Genomic DNA, 22402 nt, shown 5'->3' with positions numbered 1-22402 from the left:
GGCCGAGGACTGATCCCTGTGGCACACCAGATGTCACTGGGCGGGTCGTGGAGGTGGATCGGGCAACGCTGACGGAGAAGGTCCGGAGGTGGAGATAGCTGCGGAGCAGCCGGAAAATCCTGCCAGGCAATGGAGACGATGACAGCTTGAAGAGCAGTCCCTCGTGCCACACCTTGTCGAAGGCTTTGCTCACGTCTATCAGGACCGAAGTGGAGTGGTGCTTCCTTGCTACAGCTCCGGTGATGTTGTTCAGGACTCTGCGAAGCTGAAGGGTGGTGGAGTGGCCGGTGCGGAAGCCGAATTGTTCTGTCCTGATAGACGTGAAGAACTCCTCAGGGAATCTCACCAAGACGATCTTCTCCAGAATCTTGGAGAGCACAGGCAGGAGGGAGATCGGCCTGTGGTTCTCCGGGAAGAGAGGGTCCTTGCCGGGCTTGGGTATCATGATCACCTTGGCATCCTTCCAGGTGGTCGGGAAGTGAGCCAGGCGTAGGCATGAGTTGAAGATGCAGGTGATCGTGACGATCACCCAAGCCGGCAGGTTCTTCAATGCTGGAGTTCCTAAGGAGTCCGGGCCAGGGGCCTTCTTCGGGCGAAGGCGGCGAATGTGGTCTTGTACTTCAAGTGTAGTCACAGTGGGCAGTAGGTCGTCTTCGTCAGGTTGGTATTCCTCCAGGAAGTTTTCAATCATTTCGCACGTGTCCTCGTCGTAGACATCCGCGTGTGGGGAGAATTGGTCTTCCATGGTGTCGGCGAAGGCCTCTGCTCGATCTCCAGGGGAGTAGACAATACCACGCTGTCCATGAAGTGGTCGGTTGGTCTTCTTCTCCCCTCGAAGTGCCCTGGAGATTTTCCAGATGCCGCCGACACCACCGTCAGCTTGATGTTCCACAAAGTCATCCCACGCAGCCGCTCTGTGTTCAGCCAGGAGACGAGAGCACTTCCTGGCCTGGCGGTTGAAGGTCTGCTTGGCGTGGGGACATCGGGACTGCTGATACTCCCTTCGCAGTCTGCGACGAAGGCGAATCTCCTCTCTCAACTCCTCGGGTAGAGGTGGAGTGATGTCAGTCCGGGAGAGGAGATGACGAGGCCGTCATAGCTTCTTGGAGGATGGAAGTCAAGTCGTGTACTTGTAGGTCTAGCTGGTTCGGTGACTCGGCAGGAGTTGGTGGTGGCCGATGTCTGTCAGCGAGGTGGTTTGCAAAGTGGTGCCAGTTGATCTTGGTGGGACGAGTAGGAGGATATGATGGCGCTCCGTCGTCCGAGAGGTCGAAGACAACTGGCACGTGGTCTGACGAGAGATCAGACACTGCAAACACCTCGATGTGTCCGTCCAGCGAGCCAGCTAGACCGATGTCCAGTATGTCCGGGAGGTGCCGTCCATTGTGATTGTAGTGCGTGGGCTCCTCAGGTGTCAGTAGTTGGATGTGGAGTCGGTTGTCCAGGAGACGGTGGAGACTTCTGCCGTTGGAGTTGGTGTTCCGGCATCCCCAGTCCAGATGCTTTGCATTGAGGTCCCAGCAACAAGTGCAGGGGAACCAGGACGCAGCAGGGCATCAAGGCAGCGAGTTTGCAGAGTGTTTCTAGGTGGATTGTAGACGGAGGCAATCTCCAGTTCGGCTCCGCTGTAGTGGATGGCAATCCGGGTGATCTCAGCTCCTGGGGCAGGGACTGCTGCCAGGAGACGATGGGTCACTCGCCGATGCACCATGATCCCCGAGCCTCCGCCGGGTCGGTTGTTCTGCAGCTGCCTATCGGTGCGGTGTATCTGGTAATTTGGATATTGAAGCGATCTGTCGCCCTGAAGTGAGTCTCCTGTAGAAGAGCGACGTCCACATCCATTTCAGTTAGTAGCTGACCGAGTTCCAGCCGCTTGTTTGCCAGCCCGTCGGCGTTCCAGCTGACAACTCTCAGCTTACCCATGGACGGTGGCGGACAACATGTCCATGAGGCGTGACATCAACGCCACTATGTTGGTCAGCTGAGAAAGAATCTGATTTAGTCTTACCTTGAGATCCTGAGGCAGGAGGGAAGCTGGGTGAGAAGTCGGCGTGATGTTTTGTGTGGGCGGCTGGGCTTGTACTTTAGGGCTGGAAGCAGGCTTAGGTGGCTCAGCACGAGATCTCGGTGTGGGCCTGGGTAGTGCTGGTCTGGCAGGGGCAGGAGTGTCCTCGATTGTTGGGTTCTCTAGTTGATGAGAGGCAGGGGTTGACGTGTCTCGGAGGTTGAGGTCTTCGGAGTTGAACGAGAACGAGCCCCCCGATTTTCCGGCTTCCGAGCTGGGCGATGACGGCGACGCCTTACCATCTCGAAGTCGTCTTCCTCCCGGTTTTCAGTGGAGGGCTCCGCGGTGTCATCTACGGTGGCAGGAGGGGCAGGAGCAGGAGCTTCTCGAGGCTTAGGAGGCTCAATCCTGGAAGGTACAGGCCTCTGAACCCTCCTGGCAACGGCAGCATACGAGAGCTGCTTCTCGTTTGTGAAGGTGACACACCCACGGTAGTTGGCAGAGTGGGCCTCTCCACAATTGCAGCATCTGGCCGGGGTTGAAGCTTCCTTCGGGCAGAGGCTGGACGGATGATTATCACCGCATCGTACGCAGCGGAGCTCACGGTGGCAGTGGCTGGAGCTATGCCCAAACCCCTGGCATCGGTGGCACTGGACTGGTCCACTAGGCCTGGTGTACTTCCTGACCTCCAGCCTGCAGAAGAACAGAGTCCGTGCGGTGTAGACATCAGTAGGAGGCCGGAGCCCATCGCCTCCACGGAGGGTGATGAGCCATAGGCTGGTCGGTTGTCCACGTCTTGTCTTCAGGAGCTTGGCCTCCACGATGCCATAGCCATCTCCTTGGAAAGCCTCGACGACCTCTTCCGGCGATAGGGTGGCTGGGAGACCTTTGATCACCCACCTTGAGGAGGCGCTCAGTGGTCATGGCGAAAGTGTGGAACTTCAGCCCCTGTTCCTGTAAGTACCTTTGTAGTTGCCGAAAGTGGGCCACGGTGCTCGTCTTCAGCCGTAGCGTCCGAGCGGTGCAGATTGCCTCCAGGTCGCCCCCAACCAGCTGTTTGATGGTAACAGCATGGCTGGCCCATCCTTTGGGGACGTCCAGGATGATGGGAGGAATGCGTGGCCCTCGCTCGACGTCCATGTCTTCGCCTGCGTTGGTGTCCGTCCGTCGGCTTTTCGGCGGAAGAGTCGGAGCTGGAGCCGCTTGTCGTTTCCGCAGACCCGCGGCGGGACGGCCTGACGTTCCAGAGTTGGCCTCAGAAGTAGCTGGATCCATCAGCTGGGCAACTGGAGCAGAAGTCCCCGGTGGTGTCAGGTGGCCTTTGGAAAGGCATTTTTGGGATTCCGACCGGCGTGGGTTCCCCTGGCACTTGGTCGCCGCACCCTGGCAGCTCTCGGGGGTAATCCCGACTTCACCCGGCCCTGTTCTCCTGTCCCGGGTGACACGGCGTTGCTGGGTCGAGATGTAGTCGGCAGGCCGTGGATGGTCTCCAATGGGCCATCGGAGGTCTCCATCAGGCCGTGGGAGGTCGCTGGGGCAGCAGGAGCCGCAATCCGGGCCTCTTTTTCAGAAGAATCAACCCTAAAAGTCGAGGTGGATGCTTGACCAGTCAGTAGTCCTTTATTCATGTAAACTTTATGTGGGCTCTTGTTTTTCTTGATTTTTAATCTTCTTTGATCTTCTGAGTCTGAACTCTCTGAACATTCTGAGGGTGAATAGTTCTTGTCTTCATCTATGTCATCACTATTATCAATCAAAGCTTTGAAAATATTAAATCTATTACTGTTTTACTGATCCATTGTTTTATATGTAAACGAGCTCAGGTAGTAAGTATTTGAATGGTAACGATCAAAGGTACGTGGCGCAGCATAGCGTCGGACATCAGAACCCACTGTAATACTCTACAAGACCTCATCATATCACTTCCGCATGAATGATATATCTCATATACCACTAACAAAATCAAAGATAGTAGTAATAGTTGAACTCTAGACAAGTTTTATCACATTTTATCATCAGCCATAATGAATTTGTGGTATAGTACTAATAACGTTAACCGATGTTATGGTTACCATTAAGACACGATCTGTTCTTGGGCAGGTATACAGTTCACAAGTGTTGTGTGTGAGGCTGAGGAAACCTAGGATGGAGTTTGCAGAAATTGCTGAAGCTGCTTTCCACTCAGGACCTGTTAAGTTGCAACGGTACACAGCACTGGCCAAGTAAGAGCTTGCAGAAAGTAAACACATATTTCTATACTTACAGAAAAATCTGTTTAACATTACATAATAAGTATACCGGGTGTCTTAAAAGTCCTATGCCTCCCCCCTTTCCATTAACTTTCTTTTGAATAGAGATGGAGTGATTATTTTGAGGGATATTTATGTGACTAACTGAAGAGTTTTGACGTATGAAAATTTAAAAATAGGAATCAATAGCAAGTGACACTTCATTTTAAAGGCATTATAAAAAGAAGAAGAATTGCGCAAACTATAGGTCTCTAATGTTACTCTACAAAATTTAGTGACCAATTAAAGTTTGATTTTTTTTATAAAACCTTCACAGTTTAAGTTACATTTAAAGTTATAGTTTAAGGTTTAAGTTAGTATGTGAGACACATTCATACCACTGACACAGTAACTGGACTGAATGTGTCTCATATACTAACTGATAAACAATAGATGACATGGTAAAACCAGCTATTGGTTTTCCCAGTACTTCCTACTGGGCTTCGGTTAGACGAAACAAAACCTAATAAATGCTATGTTATTCATGGTTGTTGATTCTTGTAATAACTTGTTATATGATTTTGTGCCCTAAAGTTCTAAAAATAACTAGTGAGTGAATGTTTTATCTGCTTTACAATAACTTTAAATGCAATTTAAACTTTGAGGGTTTGTATAAAACATTCAAAATTTGATTGGCCACAAAATGTGATAGAGTGACATTAGAGACCTCTACTTTTGGCCAGTCTTCTTCTTTGTATAATAGCTTTAAAATTAGGTGGCACTTGCTAAGATTTCCTATTTTAAAATCCCTCCCCAAATATCCCATTTTGGAAGGGAGAGTTAAAAATGTTCATATGTCAAAAACACTTCAATTAATTGGTATAAACATCCCCAAAGTAAATCACTCCATCTCTATCCATAAGGAAGTTAATAGAGGGGGGAACTTTTAAGACACCCGGTATAATAAATTTAATGCCACATAATCTATATGCTAGTGAAAAGACCATGAGCTGAGTAAAGAAACAAAATCATTATGGAAGGGATAGTAATAAATGGTAGAGGGAATTCTCTTATCGCTTTCAGATTGCTAGCTGTAAAGTTCATCAAGTTAAATAAAAAAAAGTTATTGAAATCCACTTTCGAAACCATTAAACACTTTCAAATTGTTAAATAGGTTCTGATCATTTGAGTTTTAAATCCTACTTGTGATGATTTCAATATTGTCTGTAACGCAGACTCTAGTAGATAACACGTGCATTTTTTAACCCTCTTGAAATCGCCATAAGAATTAATGTTACAAATACTATTGTAGTAGGCCTACGTTTTTATTTGTTTTAAACCTCAATGGCACAGATTATATTCTCAATTTAATTCAAAATTCTAACCCTAAAAGCTTATAGCAAGTTTTCCACTCTTCAACTAAGAGTTTGACTTCAGTAGTACGCATTTTCCAGTATTATAATGAGTTTTTTCCTCTTTACAATGTATATTTTCTACGGTCAGCCGGCCCGTACTAAAACCGGGTTTTTCGGACAATTTTACGAAAAAAAGTTAATTATATGTTTAAAATAAGAGACAACTCATAATTCTACAACTAAAACTAAGGTCGTAAAAGTACATGAGGTTTAACATTGCTCTTATGGGACTACAATTAAAATAGCAGGCTCTTAAGTTAATAACAATGTTATAATAATGAAACAATAAGAACCATAGCTGGTGTAACAAAAAATGGATAGTTTTTATTCATTAAGTCATCTGCCTTTGAACCATTAAAATATTACCTAGAACGTGCCTCCTGATACGATGTTACTTAAAGAGGGTACAAAGCATTTGTAAGATACTAGCTGTTTCCCGCGGCTTCGCACGCGTCTCTTAAGCTTTGCCCGTATATTTCTTTGCCTCCAAATAGTGTTTGGATATTTTAATATACGTAACTACTGTGTTGTAATTGCAGTTTATAATGTGCAGGCGCTTTGATAACTTTTATATCTTGCAGTACAGCCTGGTGGTTAGTTACATCAATGGGCATTGCGTATAAACCTTCTACATAGAAAAATACAAATTTTCATAGTGATCGGTCCAATAGTTTCTGAGTCTATAAAGGACAAACACACAAACATTCATTTTTATATATTATGATTGCAGAAACAGTTTAAACAAAATTTGTCGTTTCTCTTAAGCTTACTCTATGCTTTAAAACTATAAGTGTAAAGAAATTTATATATAAATATATTTTTTGTCGCATTATATATGTTTACAAAGAACAGCTGATTAAAAAATTTGAAAAGACTCTTTCACTTAATAACATATGTTTGCTGCAATGCATTTCTTACGGGTATTTCTGTAACCAGTGGGGCGGAATCCTGAATCGGGAAAGGGATAAAAAGTATCCTATAACCTTCTACAGATCAAGACGAACAAATTTAAAAAAAAATTAGGCGAATCCGTCCAGCCGTTTGTGAGTGATGCTGTTACACACGAACAGTTTCATTTTTATATTATAGATTTATCTAAGGCCACGAATACAAACATCAAAACTAATTCTTAAATTTATTTTCATTATGCAGTAACTTGAATATTCCTATAAATACATACTAGCATTTGTTTACTTTCAGAGTTGTTGTCGATGTCAGCTTATTTATAGGATGGTACTCCACCTGCATGGTGTATGTGGTGTTCATAGCGTCCTCTTTACAACAGGTCAGCGTGGTATTTTATGTTACCGTAGTACATAGTAACCGTAGATTGTGTTTGTATACTTGTATGCCTCAGTATTAGAATAAGATGTGATTGTTGCAAACTTTGGGTTTAGCTCCATTTCACCTTTCGCTCAGTGTTTCGCAGCGTTTCAAATACTACAATTGAAATTGTTAGATCAATTGCCTTCCCACCATAGCTATGCTATGTGTAGAAAACTCGGTTGTCCCGCCGTGCTTTGTGATCATATCTAAAACATCGTAGTGCACTCAATTGTGCACTTGATGAGACAATGAGAACACCTTTTCATCTAGATTACACTGCTGGGTAAGCCAGATAAAGCTATATTGTAGTGTAAGTGTCTCCGATGACAAAACGATGCAAAGTTCGTTTTGAACGACTTCATCGCCGCCTTTTTTGAATCTCTGCAGACGGAGTGGACTCGAGGTTCAGGAGTCAAATCTCTGACAGTGTTGGATTTCAGGTGCTGAACTGAGCGGAAGATGAGATGGAGCAAAAATTCAATATTCACATTGAGTCAACTCTTCTTACAATGCCAATGTTTTATACGTGATTGCTATTACAATAGAACAAACTACTGTTGTGCCACAATATTAATCCAAAATCTTCTGTAGTCTGGAAGCAAAATGGTCAATCAGCATTCCAAATATGAAAAGTTCTGTAACACTTCCTTATTAGTTAATAATAGTTATAAAAAAGGCTAGATTTACACTGTACCTAAAAAAATACCGTACAATAGTTTATAATAATATATAATATAGTTTATAATAATAATATTTTTATAAAACATGTTACGTTAGATTGAAATAAAATCAATGATTTTGGCTTTAAAGTAGAGTTATATTTTTCTAATTCTTTTTTTAGGAGGGGGGGGGGTTAAGTGTTTCAATTCAGATCTTAAATATTAGCAGTGCAATATATAACTTGTTATACAAATTTATTGTTTTATATACCGTAGCTAGACCTTTTGCGAGTTAATTTGAATAAAAATGCCCTAATCGTACCTATGTTATACAAATAATACTAATTTGTCGTAATTTGATAAACTAACAACGGTTTTGATTTGTTTTCTGGATAAGTTGCCATTGAATGCAGTAAATATGTAAACTATATCTTTTAATTCTATGAATTCTCCTATGTTTAATTTATGGTTATTGATACATTTGTAATAAACTATACATTTGAATAAAATTATACTTAAAGACATTTAGTAGTTTTATTTATTTTTTGTGTGTTCTACAACAGGTTCTGGAATATGACTTTGGTATAGAGATGAACATTCGCCTGTACATCCTCTTCACAACTGTGTTCGTCCTACCGATTGGTCTCATTAGAAACTTGAAGTACCTCGTCCCTTTCTCTACCCTGGCCATCTGTGCGCTCACGGTCAGTTGCGGCTACGTCTTTTATGAAATCTTCCAAGGATTGCCTCCGGTGCTTTCCAGGCCGGCTTTTAAAAGTTTCCAAACACTGCCCATGTTTCTCACCACGGTGCTGTTTGCCTTTGACGGAATCGGAATGGTATGTTATGAGTAATTTAAAACAATATACTATGTGTTCTAATTGCAGTTTATAATAATACTACAAACGAATAAATAATCAAACCATATCTTTATTCAACACAAAATTTGGTACTTTGGTGTTATCCAAAGGCCAATCTGTCCATATCTACTATTTGTCATTATTGGTAAACCGCTTACAAAAAGACACTGGGCGATTTTAGTTCACGCAGGGTGGGGTAAAATAACCCTCCGCTGCTCTCTCCCAGTATCTCGCAGAGAAATTTGAGTTTTTATTGGTATTCATAAACATGTTTGGGCATAAAAGCTCTGTTCTTTAAAATTAAAGTCCAATTATTCTGAAATAAATTAGGAGGTTGGAATATCTTTCAGTGACGCTTATCTTAGGAGTGTTTATTGTGGTATTTAAAAAGTTTATATGATGTTTTTGTTATCCATTAGAAAATTGCTTGCAACACGTTAGGTAACTGCTAGTTTTTTGTGTTAACATAAATAATATTTAGCAAAGTTTATATTTAAAAATGCAAAACATACTTATGTACAACGTATTTGAATTTATACTATTTATCTACTTTCTTCTTCTATATATACTATTCTGTCAATTCCATTTCAGGTTTTTCCTATAGAGAATAACATGAAGAACCCTAGACGTTTCCTGGGCTGCCCTGGAGTTCTTAATATTGCCATATTGTGGCTGATGTCCATGTACGCTGGCATGGGATTTTTCGGCTATCTACGCTACGGCGAAGCCACGAAAGGAACTATAACACTAAATATCTCCACATCTTCAGTGTAAGTATGAAGAAGTAGACTACTCTCTACTCTCGAATATGATGTCGTCCACAATTTATTGTTTTATGTGATGCGAAAAAAATTAAGCAGACTTTAAATTTCCGGTCTTGAACTTTTCGCAAAAGATAAACTTTCTATCCGTTCAATTTTATTTAGCGAATTTCTCATACTTTTACAACATGAACAAATTTACTATTTATTCTGAAAATATAATTCTATAATTGATCCTTTACACATATTTTACTCAATAATACTGGAAGTACGTTGCATTTCATGTAAAGGTTGTTTGTTCATTTTGGTGTCCTTTGCTGAGTAAATTATTGCAATTTGGTAATTTTGTTGCTAAATTTTTAAAACTATTATAATCACTATAATATCTACAATAAAGGTGAAATCAGTTTGTTTCCAAACAGAAAAGAGTAAATGACTTGAAACACTTTTAGCAACAAAAAATAAAAACAAAAACAAAACACACACACAACAACAAATGTCATTATTTAAAGAGGGTATTTATAATAATATCTTCATATTGCACATGACAAATTTTGTTCAAAGTTTACCAGAGAATATAAAACATAATCCTCTGTATGCTACGATGTTTAACCGATTGTATCTACAGGGTGACACAGAATAACGGGAATTTTTGTAACGCGTCGTGGCAGCCCGTGAGCAGGTGGCAGCACTGCGGGACAGTGACAGTGACCAACTAAACAAGCCACCATTACAGTAGCCATGGACCAGTGGAACGGGCAACAGTTGTGCGTTAGCTATAAAAATCTATTATATATATAAAAATGAATGTTTGTATGTTTGTCCTTTATGGAATCGTGAACTATTGGACCGATCATGATGAAAATTTGTACGTATATGTATTTTTCCCACGGAGAAGGTTTATAAGCTATGCCCATCCCTTTCCCGATTCAGGATTCCGCCCACTGGTTTACAGAAATACCCATAAGAAATGCATTGCGCAAACATATGTTATCGTCTTTTCAAATTTTTAATCAGCTGTTCTTTGTAAACATATATTACACTTATAGTTTTAAAGCATAGAGTAAGCTTAAGAGAAACGACAAATTTTGTTTAAACTGTTTTTGCAATCACTGTTAAACATAGACTTTACTATCCAGATAATACAATTCAAATTTGACGTAAAAATTCACCTTTAACTGCAATATTTATTTAATATAAACCATGCTCATGCTTGATCAGAAGAGTAATGCAGATATCATAATTACTATCTTACGTTGGCTACAAATATAAAGAATGTTATAAAATCAACCTTAGTTGTTTTTTTTTGACAGAAGTTTATGGTTCTCAAAACTCCGTGTGTACATATTCTCTCGATCGAGACAACAAAGCAAGCTCAATCGTGGCATCGGAGATATAACTAATTTAATCTAAAAATTTATTATAGTAAAAAAAAATTTACTAGTAATATAAGGACTTCGGTTCTTAAGATTTGCGTGCGAAGCCGTGGGAAACAAGCTAGATAGAGGCAGGATATGGTACATACCTTCATAATACGCCCAAGAGGCTCACGGAGGAACGACTATCAATTATCTCAGCAATGTTTAGAATGTGATAGAAAAAGAATAAGTGAATATAGTGTACTGTTTTTCAACGGGAAAATTGCGTTGCGAAGCCGCGGGCAACTTTTGCAAAAAAATATTGAAATGCGCAGCAAAGCGCGCCGGGCCCGCTAGTGTTTTATAAAAACGGTGATAGTTTTGAAAGCTGCCCAGATTGAGTTCCGACGTTTTTTACAACTTAAGGCTCATGATTCTGTTCCGTAAAAATATGCCATTAGAAGTTGGATTAATAATTTTGAAGAGAGTGGATCAGCTTTAAAGAAGAAAATCAACGGACGACCAAGAAGTGCTCGTACTGCACAGAACATTGATGTTGTACGTCGATCTGTATTGAGGAGTCCACGCCGTTCGATTCGTAAGCAAGCAGCTGGGGTTGAAATGTCCCGTGAGAGTGTTCGCAGAATTCTTAAATTTAGAATTAAAATTTCACTCCCTACAACTGCAGATAGTGCAAACAGTTGAAGGAAAATTATTACCAGTCGCGATTGCAATTCTGCCAACAAATGTTAACCACACAATAAACAATGAAGATGAATTTCTAAGCAAGTTGTGGATGTCAGATGAGGCCCACTTTCATCTCACAGGTTATGTTAACAAGCAGAACTAACCGATACTGGGCAGACAGAAATCCTAATGAACTTCATGAGAGCCCTTTACACGCTAATAAGGTTACAGTATGGTGTGCTGTTTCATTACATGGGATCATTGGACCTTATTTTTTTGAGAGGATGAACGGGGGATTGCAGTAACTGTCATTTCTGATCGTAACGTGGAAATGTTACAAACGTTTCGTTACACCTGAATTGAACAATTTTCCAGACGTTCAAGAATCCTGGTTTCAACATGATGGTGCGACATCACACACTGCACGACAGTCAATGGAAGCTGTGCGAGTATTGTTTGGTAACCGTGTCATCTCAAGATTCGGTAACGTTTCCCTAGCCCCCTAGATCGCCAGATTTGACCGTGTGCGATTTCTTTTTGTGGGGTTACCTCAAAACTAAAGTGTTCACAACTCGACGAAGAACTGTAAATGATTTAAAACAGAGAGTTTGGGATGAAATTAACAGTATTCCAGTTGAGATGTTTTGCAGCGGTCAATGAGGGAATCTCCCACCGCAGACTTCAAGAATGCATACTTAGACGAGGATGGCCACCTAAAGGATGTTGTTATAAAAAAATCATAAATTCCATCAGTGTTTCATAAATAGCAAGTTTTGATGTTTCATTTTAATACAAATAAACCATTTTTCTTCCATCACTCTTAATTTTTTAGAATTTTTTTTAAAGTTCCCGTTATTCTGTGTCACCCTGTAATACATTTTACCAACATAAGAGTCACCCACAAAAATTGAGTGAACAATTTTTTTGAATATTGTGTTAACAGGTATAATTTATTGCATAGTAATAGATTTCAGTTATCATTGATATACTTACCCATCTTTATATATTAAAGAATGGGAAAAGGAAAATCAGTAATGATATCACGACTTATAATTAAAAAAACATATACAGGTAGATATAATGGACAAGAATAGGTATGACTTGTAACAAGAGTCTCAAACCTTTAGGTAAAAATACATTGAGTAGTTTTATCTGGACTTTCATAGAGTCGTTCACAATATCACTAGAGCAGGCCGCACCAAAATAGTCCAAAGACAGTTGAGGCGGTGTTGCCATATCGAAGCTGACCTCCAACTTACCTTGATGTTGAGTCGGACCAGTACTTTTCCGACACATATAACTGACAACAGTGTTAAATTCGGTACGCAGAGTGGGATTAAATTACAACATCCATGATTTGCATTTTGGTGCGGTCTTATCTATTATTATAATGCTTTGAAGACGAATAATGTTATTTAAATTTAATATATTGCTGGATCAACATATGAATGCACTGAAATACACAAATGCATAGAAGAGTTTTGTGCTTCTACAAAATCTGATCAAAAAGCTCACTGCTATAATTTAAGATGCTCATGAAATCCACAGTCCAAATTCTAACACAAGTTTTCTTTTGCACAGAATGGGACAAGCTGTCAAAATTATGGTGACGTTGAATGTACTCTGTTCATACGCTCTTTTCCTATACGTACCAGTAGAAATACTTTGGCGTGTACTGGAGCCGAAATTTGAAGAACGAAGAAAAACATTTTACAATTATCTTTTACGACTGGTGTTGGTTCTAGGAACAGGTATGAATATTACAAGTCTAGATCTTATGATACACAGTGTTGTGACTTTAATGGTTACCATAACCTCTCATTATATACTCTTTCACTTTCAGACATAACAGAGCACGAAATTCTCAAGTACACAGTATATAATGTAAACAACTGAAATCGCAAAGTTTTGAGAGAATGTAAATGAAAAACTTATCTACAGTATAAAACATATTCACTGGCTTCCATAAATTTACACCGTCTAAAGTTTAAGAATAAGGTTAAATTTTCTGTCTGAACATCATACGCTAAGAATGACAGAGAATGTCAATGATGGAGAGTCAAGATAAGCAATGAATCACCATTCACTGTTGGACAGCACGACTATCAAAAATTTTCGCTGAATTTATAGAATGTTAATGTTATGTTGGTTGCCAAACTGAATACTATATCCCAGAAATCAAGTAGTTGGTAGCGTTGTTGCCGATTGGTGTGATATTAGCTGTTTTTATTTACTTTGTAACTGAATATAAACTTTGAAACACCGTAAGTTAATTTCTGGTAGGGTGGACCTTTCATAGTCTGGTTTGCAGCATTGTTTTCTGCAAATATACTATCTTTAATTTCATTTAGATATCGACCTATGCTTTAAATTTAAGATTTTCTATTGACTCCTAGCGGGCCGTCAGAGGGTAAGAAGTTTTTATTGGCATTAAAGAATGGATGTTTGTATGTTATGTCGATATACTGAGTTATATAAGTCTTTAAGTTTAAAGGTATAATAGATAATAAACTGTTTCGGGACTTTTATACTGTATAGTATAAATGAAGCTTGTTAGCTATTCTTATTTTTAAAGAAAATTTTAAAAATAATGAATGTTTACCTCTCTTTTTCTTATTTTAATTATAGGCCTATATGTACAGGGTGTTCAAAAAAGCGTGTCACATACTTCTGAGGGCGATAGTAGTCATTATTAAAAAAATGTCATATTTAATATAAATCGAGAAATGTCTCGTTTACCCGCTGGCCACCATTTTGTATTCTTTATAAAAAATATTATCTTTAAAATTAGTTTAGCTAAAGAAACCAAATTTGGCACATAGGTTTAAATAGATAAGAGAAAAATTAGAAACAATTATGTTATTTTATTTAATATTAACAAAATTACATATATTGAAAATGTTTAACATCAAATAACTTAAACACCAGTATAGTTATAAAAAATACCAGACACCAACTATTTGAACAATATTATTCAAATTCCAACGGTACTTGTTTAAACGAAATCTGTCAAGGAATAGGCGGGTACGACCATTTTAAAGGTACGCTTGCACAAGCCAGGAGTAGGAAAAGTTTTGTCTTTTGATAAGCATTAGCTGTTTTCATAACCGAATCAAGTGACGTCCAGCGTGGCTGCTGCTTGGACGAGTGACCGCTGAGCAATCCTGTCTGCAAGCAGCTCGCCTACCCATTAATGATGGTTCGCAAGTCACCTTTAAGCCGTTGTTGGTCTCTATGTTGAGTGTTAGAGAAGGCTTCTGAACCATAACTTCGCTTGGTAAAATAAGACATCCTTTACTTTACTTTTTTAAACATGATTGGGATAGTATTACAATCTCTCCTCGTGGTAGGTGTAACATAGAATCATGGGCAGGAGTGGCCCAAAACCCTGCTCTTACTCATCCTGAACATCTGCGCATACTGAACACAGCGCAGAAGTTTTTATATTACTAAGAGCAAAGAGAGGTTTTCCCAGTTTTTGTCCTACGTAAAAAATAAACCAGCAACAATACAAGGTTTTGTAAAGTAAATAATAAAATATCTATGTTACGAGTGAACCGTAGTTTCTGTAATTTTCAACTGATTCTAACCAAATCTAGGAAGGAGATATTTTTTAAATATGGCTTGAAAGAGTTTATACTTTTCCTCCTTTAAACAAAGGGTTTCTTGTTTCTCCAATGTTACTGACAGAGTTGAACTGTCCAACATTCCACCTCATAGAGTTAAAATTTCATAAGAATTAATTTAATATTTTCCAGATGATAGACTTCACTTACCATAGTTTTGATCATTGGTAGAGTCATTATAACTATGACTTTGTACAAATTAACCTTTAAAATGCTATTGTATCTTCTCTTTGGTATTCTAATATAAGATATGCATAACCTTTCTTCTGTCTCTGTCAGAAGTGATTATTAAAACTTTGATTACTTGTTATTTTCCGTAGTGATGGTTGCTGTGTTAGTCCCTGATTTGGAACCTTTTGTTGGTCTGGTCGGAGGAATCGGTTCGACAACGCTGATCCTCTTCTTCCCTCCGGTCATCGAGTTAGTGACTTTCTGGGAGGACAAGGACTACATGGGCCCGCTCCGCTGGAGACTCTACAAGAACTTGCTTATCCTGCTCCTGTGGCTTCTAATCTTGGTGACCGGCACCCAGTCCAGTCTTGTCGAGATAGTGGCTCTCTACAGATAACAATGTCCAGATATTGGCACTCTACAGATAACAGTGTCCAGATACTGGCACTCTACAGATAACAGTGTCCAGATACTGGCACTCTACAGAAAACAGTGTCCAGATACTGGCACTCTATAGATAACAGTGTCCAGATATTTAACTCTACAGATAACAGTGTCCACATATTGCACTCTACAGATAACAGTGTACAGATATTTGCACTTTACAGATAACAGTGTCCAGATACTGGCACTCTATAGATAACAGTGTCCAGATATTGGCACTCTACAGACAACAGTGTCCAGATATTGGCACTCTACAGATAACAGTGTCCAGATATTGGCACTCTACAGATAACAGTGTCCAGCTATTGGCACTGTACAGATAACCTTATTAACACTCAGACCACCAGCAGCCATTTGGTTTCAGTTCGTCTAATATTTCTCTCAAGCCATAGTATTATTCACTATGTAAATTGTATCCAACTCTGTGTGTAAGTAGGGAGAGCTCTCTGTGTCTATTGTGTTGGTAAAATGTGAATGGAAAATATACAAACATTACTATGACATAATTTTTCTTTATTGCCTTATTGATTCGGTTATATCCAGTTTTGCTCAAGTCGATGAGTTACTTTAAAGGTAATAAATTGTTTATAATGTAAAACGCAGACAGAATTAGTTAGTACATTTAATAGGTTTGTGTGCGCATTAAGCCTTTCTAATTCTTTAAAATGTATTACAAAAATACTATATGTATAATGTACTAAATGAACACTCCGGTTAAACATTACATATAATTGTATTATCCTCTGCCTTTGGTTAATGTAAAAAGGTTAACATGGTGGTACACGATGCATAATTGTATATTTTAAATGGGTTTAAACTAGTTTTTGTTTCTATTTTGCCAGTATATTGTTGTGGAATTTTATCCAAATGTAAAATAAATACTTCTTAAATAAAAATGTTTCGTGTGATAGATTGTCTTTAATTATTTTTACGTTTATGATTTACGTTTATGATATTTTTACCAATATACCAATATACATCCTACTGTTTGCTGGACATCTCAAGAACGAATTGAGCGATAGAGTTGAAATGTTGCAAGGAGCTTAACTGTTTTAAATGTAAAATTGAGTTCGATAATGGTGCATTCAGCGCAGCCTACTCTTTGCTGGACATCTCAAGAACGAATTGAGCGATGGAGTTGAAATGTTGCAAGGAGCTTAACTGTTTTAAATGTAAAATTGAGTTTGATAATGGTGCATTCAGCGCAGCCTACTTTTTGCTGGACATCTCAAGAACGAATTGAGCGATAGAGTTGAAATGTTGCAAGGAGCTTAACTGTTTTAAATGTAAAATTGAGTTCGATAATGGTGCATTCAGCGCAGCCTACTTTTTGCTGGACATCTCAAGAACGAATTGAGCGATAGAGTTGAAATGTTGCAAGGAGCTTAACTGTTTTAAATGTAAAATTGAGTTCGATAATGGTGCATTCAGCGCAGCCTACTCTTTGCTGGACATCTCAAGAACGAATTGAGCGATGGAGTTGAAATGTTGCAAGGAGCTTAACTGTTTTAAATGTAAAATTGAGTTCGATAATGGTGCATTCAGCGCAGCCTACTCTTTGCTGGACATCTCAAGAACGAATTGAGCGATGGAGTTGAAATGTTGCAAGGAGCTTAACTGTTTTAAATGTAAAATTGAGTTCGATAATGGTGCATTCAGCGCAGCCTACTCTTTGCTGGACATCTCAAGAACGAATTGAGCGATGGAGTTGAAATGTTGCAAGGAGCTTAACTGTTTTAAATGTAAAATTGAGTTCGATAATGGTGCATTCAGCGCAGCCTACTCTTTGCTGGACATCTCAAGAACGAATTGAGCGATGGAGTTGAAATGTTGCAAGGAGCTTAACTGTTTTAAATGTAAAATTGAGTTCGATAATGGTGCATTCAGCGCAGCCTACTCTTTGCTGGACATCTCAAGAACGAATTGAGCGATGGAGTTGAAATGTTGCAAGGAGCTTAACTGTTTTAAATGTAAAATTGAGTTCGATAATGGTGCATTCAGCGCAGCCTACTCTTTGCTGGACATCTCAAGAACGAATTGAGCGATGGAGTTGAAATGTTGCAAGGAGCTTAACTGTTTTAAATGTAAAATTGAGTTCGATAATGGTGCATTCAGCGCAGCCTACTCTTTGCTGGACATCTCAAGAACGAATTGAGCGATGGAGTTGAAATGTTGCAAGGAGCTTAACTGTTTTAAATGTAAAATTGAGTTCGATAATGGTGCATTCAGCGCAGCCTACTTTTTGCTGGACATCTCAAGAACGAATTGAGCGATGGAGTTGAAATGTTGCAAGGAGCTTAACTGTTTTAAATGTAAAATTGAGTTCGATAATGGTGCATTCAGCGCAGCCTACTCTTTGCTGGACATCTCAAGAACGAATTGAGCGATGGAGTTGAAATGTTGCAAGGAGCTTAACTGTTTTAAATGTAAAATTGAGTTCGATAATGGTGCATTCAGCGCAGCCTACTCTTTGCTGGACATCTCAAGAACGAATTGAGCTCTAGACTGTAAAATTTGCACCAAATTTCAGTAAAGCCTGTTACGAAAAACATGGCTTGGCCATTGATGGGTTGATTACCCTTCTAAGATATTAAAGTCCTATGAGGGCCAGAAAGAGATCATTCTAGTGTAAAATACTTGGCGTCCAATATTTAAAGAAAGCAGCAGTCTAGTCAAAATCTAGACGGACTAGCAGCAGAAATCTAAATCTGAATTCCTTTCCAGATTTTGTCGATCCAAACAGCACGTAAGCTTATTAACCGATTGAGCTTGGTAATTATTTTTGATTATTATAAAGTCATTTTCATGGAACATTTTTTTAATAAAAAAATTACAGGAATCGAATTCTAAGGCGCAAAACACATTTTTACAGCTCAAGCGGAATCCTTCCGAGATTCATTTTGCGTCTGTATTGCGTATGTAAAACAATGAAAAAAAGTAATCAGTTTTTCTTTTAGTATTTAATTATTACCAACCCACGTAGAGCAACAGAAGAGGAACACCGATAGAATATAAAGAAAACAAAACACATAAAGATGTTGTTTTTACACGTTCAAACACGTGTTCTGCTATACGCAAAACACCAGTACGTTTAGGTGGAATAATATGTAAATGCCAATATGTATGTATATGTAGTAATATATGTGTGTATGTGTATGTAATACGTGCAGCTGAACGATACAATAATTTCTGGAAGACCGGCGGTACCTGTATGAAAAACACCGGTTTCAACTTAGTCTCCCAGTTTTGAGTAGGTCAAACTAAATCAAATCCATTTAAAAAGTAGTCATAAAAATATTATATGGTAGGCCTAATCCTGTTATATTTTCATGGTCTGTTTCAATATTTCAATATGGTCTTATGCTTAATCATGATGGCAACGAGAAAATAGCAAAATAAATAAATTTGTGAACAAAATGTATACCGGTACAATCATATAAGGTTTCAACATTTAATATTTCTATTTAAAGAGGTGAAAAAAAAATAATGAAGCACAAAGTCAATTTTAACAAGATTTGATTTCAATGCACTATTGCGTTTTAAAACACCCCCTAGCTCACCGGAACTTATATTATTTAAACATTGGTATAAAACCTAATTATTTAACTAACAAAAAAAGGGAATGCATTTTGTGGCAAGATATCTCAAGAAAGATTCCTTGTTGACTTTAAATTTTGCACGAAACATCATTTATACATAGACAAGTATAAGTTCTATGATGGTGCATGACCAACCATGGAGTTGGGCTGAGCGTCACTGAATGAAGCCTATCACTCTGGTTGACACAATTTCTATTTTGTCTACCGGGGGGGGATGTAAAAAGTCTTTTCTGTATACGTATGTGTATGTCCACAAGACATTTTAAGAATTAAATAAGCTATTGATTTCAAATTTTGCAAGCAACCCCAACAAAGCCTGTTACGCGACATGAGGTGTGGCGTACTGCTACCTTGTAAATATATTACACATTGCAATACAATATTGAGTAAACTCTGGCAGTAAAAAAGTACTTAATACTCACATGCAATTCATCAAAATGAGATTATTATTCCAAAACATTCAAATGGAGTAAAACTCTTGGAAAACATTTAGCATAGTATCGCTACTGCAAGGTATACGGATGATAATTGTATTATCTTTTTAATTCAAATACACTTGATATAGTTTTTTTACCAGTAGAGACTGGGCATTAGGTACCTCATAATACTTTTTTTGACTATTTATGTCATATTCTGTCAATCATAACACTCCCTATAACCCATTAAAACCGAACAAGATTAATACGAAAAACTTATAGTAATTAACTTTCACAGCACCTAAGTGGTTAATTTCAGCAAGAATGATTTTCAAAATATTCTACCTAGAAGGTAAGTGATGTAAACGTTTTCTTGGAATATTAAAACAAACTTAGAGTACTACATATATTGCTCAACTTTAGCTGGATGTTTGTACATATTTTATACTTGTGCCTAATGATAAGAATATTTTAAAAATTGGTAGGTTTTTGTTAACTGCACAAAAGTACAAATTAAATCTTTACTTTTAGTACTAAAGTGTTATTAAAATTTGTAATTGATACAGTATTATCACGAAATTGAATCCTACACACACTTACTCCTCTATCATTAATTCTTCTTAGTCATGGCTCGTAGTTAAAATAAATTAAAGTCAAACCGAGACTGAATCAGTGTCACATAATCATTAAAATTATCTTATGTCTATTGTTACAGTTTCCGCTCTAGTCACAGTAGTAGAAATGTCACAGTTACACCAACTTAGAACATTTAGATTTAGTTGATAACAGTCGTCGAAGGTTCTAATGTTGGGTAAACGTCTGTCAGGTAGATCTGCTGATGTTAAAAAAGGTGAGTTTTGTACAAAAGTAGAGTATTACTTTTAAGTAAATAAATGAGGGGAACTAAGTATACGTTAATTAAGCAAATTAAAGCAAGAATCGATAATTGGCATTAGTATAGTATTTTATTGTATGAGTTACATAATAGTTAGTTAATAGTTTTATGTTTATTGTTTAGCTTGCATCCGATGCTATAAATCGAGGCACGGAGAAAGTAAACATTTCGATTTCCCTCTGGGGAGTGAGAGGCTCAGGTAATAAATATTTGAACTGTAACAATCAAAGATACGTGGCGCAGCTCTAGCGTCAGACCTCAGAAGTAACTGAAATAATCCCCTAAATTTTAGCACATGTCGTCAGTATAAATGATTTATCTCCTGTGTAACTAATACAACGAAAAGTTAAAATGTTGAAGACAACACTGACATGCTAGTCACTGCAACTAAACGGATGTTAGCATTAACAGAATTAATGCTTGTGTGGATGGTGTTACACAGATCTTAACCCCAAAATCAGGAGTTCGTGCTTTAGTCAGCCTGGTCTGGAGAGAGAGAGACAGAATGGGGTTCACAAATCTTAAGAACCTGTTGGTAGTTAGTTCTCTGTGTCGAAATGGGTACAACTCGAAAGTGAGGCGATGACCACTAAAACCGTGAAAATGTAGGCGAGAGTCAAGTTTTATTTGCAAGCCTGCTAAAAGCTACCCTCGTAGCCAAGTCTTTGAACGGAAAATTGCGAATTATCAAACTCTAGATCAAAATCTTTGGTTATCTTCTTTTTTGGGCTACTATTTTCTTAGCTATTACTAAGGTTTTTCTTACTATCCTTAGAAAATTATATTTCTTTCTTTTTCTTCATCCTTGGAGTTGTTTTAACTTTTTTTTATTCTACGGCATGTTTGGTTTTGTAAAAGTTTTTTTGATACAGCTTGCAACCTGTGATGTAAGAACAATATTGATCGCTGTTGACCATATATTGTTTGTTGATTAGTAAAGCTTCAGCCAATCACGATAAAACCCTGCTTCTTCAAGTCACCCGTGCAAGGGGATGTTTATTATTGACAGTTTCAGTTTAACTGGAGATGGTTCTCGACACCAAGTTCAAAATACTTCAATACTGAATTGTGGGAACAATATTCCAAAATGGTATGGACTGGAAATTTGAATGTGAAATATTTCCCTGTTTAAACACAGTCGCTTAACGTGGCGTAACTTTCGTCCGAAAGAACTGTTCGTCACTGATTTTGGGGTGTACTATCAATGGTGGGGGGGGGGGGTCATACGAAGGTGGGGGTCTTCGTAATGAGATGTACTATCAATGCTTTTCACTCATTGGATTTTTCATTAATTACTCTTGAAATGTTATGAGAATAATGAGAATTTTATATGTGATATAACATTTGAACAATAAAACTCGAACTATGTGTTTGGAATTGACTATCACACTCAGATTATGTTTAGATAATTTTCAAGATTTTTCAATTGCTGTCATAATGGATTTCACAGTATTTTGGAATCTCAATTCTTAGAGTTGCAATGGTCAGATTTGATTATCCAGTGGAAAATCAGATGTATGAGAGGATGAAGCTACATTACAAAATTGAAGTGTCTAAATCTTCAATCACAATTTGATTAAAGCTTTTCCAAATCATAATTATAAACAATTTATTGAACACTTCTTACTACTACAAGTCCTACCGTCCCTTTGTACAGAGAAAGATTCGGAGGAGCTAATTCGGTACAGTTGCCCATCGACACGGCACCATCGTCATCTCTGTCCCTCATCCCTACTCACTCTACATATTCCCTCTCCAGATCTTCCCACCACCATCCCACACAATTTATCTCTAGAAAGATTTCATCTATAGACTTTAAATTTTGCTTGACACTACATTTATAAATAGACAAGAACGATTTCTATGCCATTGCACATCCAACCATGGAACTTGGCGTTGTTAAATCCTATCACTCAGTAGTAGGCTGACGTAATTTCTTTTTTGTTTGCCGG

The 22402-nt window shown here is 38.4% G+C and overlaps 1 protein-coding gene across 1 annotated transcript in view; it reads left to right on the top strand.

Annotated features, from left to right (window-relative positions):
• The window catches only part of LOC124363454, a 63095-nt gene that overhangs the window by 13840 nt on the left and 26853 nt on the right, over positions 1-22402 (top strand). The window contains exons 5-11 of the mRNA XM_046818703.1: positions 4106-4227; positions 6849-6933; positions 8197-8472; positions 9085-9263; positions 12881-13050; positions 15246-15490; positions 15705-15853. Of these exons, the coding sequence (XP_046674659.1) occupies positions 4106-4227; positions 6849-6933; positions 8197-8472; positions 9085-9263; positions 12881-13050; positions 15246-15490; positions 15705-15853 (1226 nt within the window). The remainder of the gene's footprint in view (positions 1-4105; positions 4228-6848; positions 6934-8196; positions 8473-9084; positions 9264-12880; positions 13051-15245; positions 15491-15704; positions 15854-22402) is intronic.

The sequence above is a fragment of the Homalodisca vitripennis genome, chromosome 5 (genome assembly GCF_021130785.1).
Source record: "Homalodisca vitripennis isolate AUS2020 chromosome 5, UT_GWSS_2.1, whole genome shotgun sequence".
NCBI classification, from domain to species: Eukaryota; Metazoa; Arthropoda; class Insecta; order Hemiptera; family Cicadellidae; genus Homalodisca; species Homalodisca vitripennis.
The sequence above is the reverse complement of the archived record's forward strand: the minus strand, read 5'-3'. Positions and strand labels throughout refer to the sequence as shown.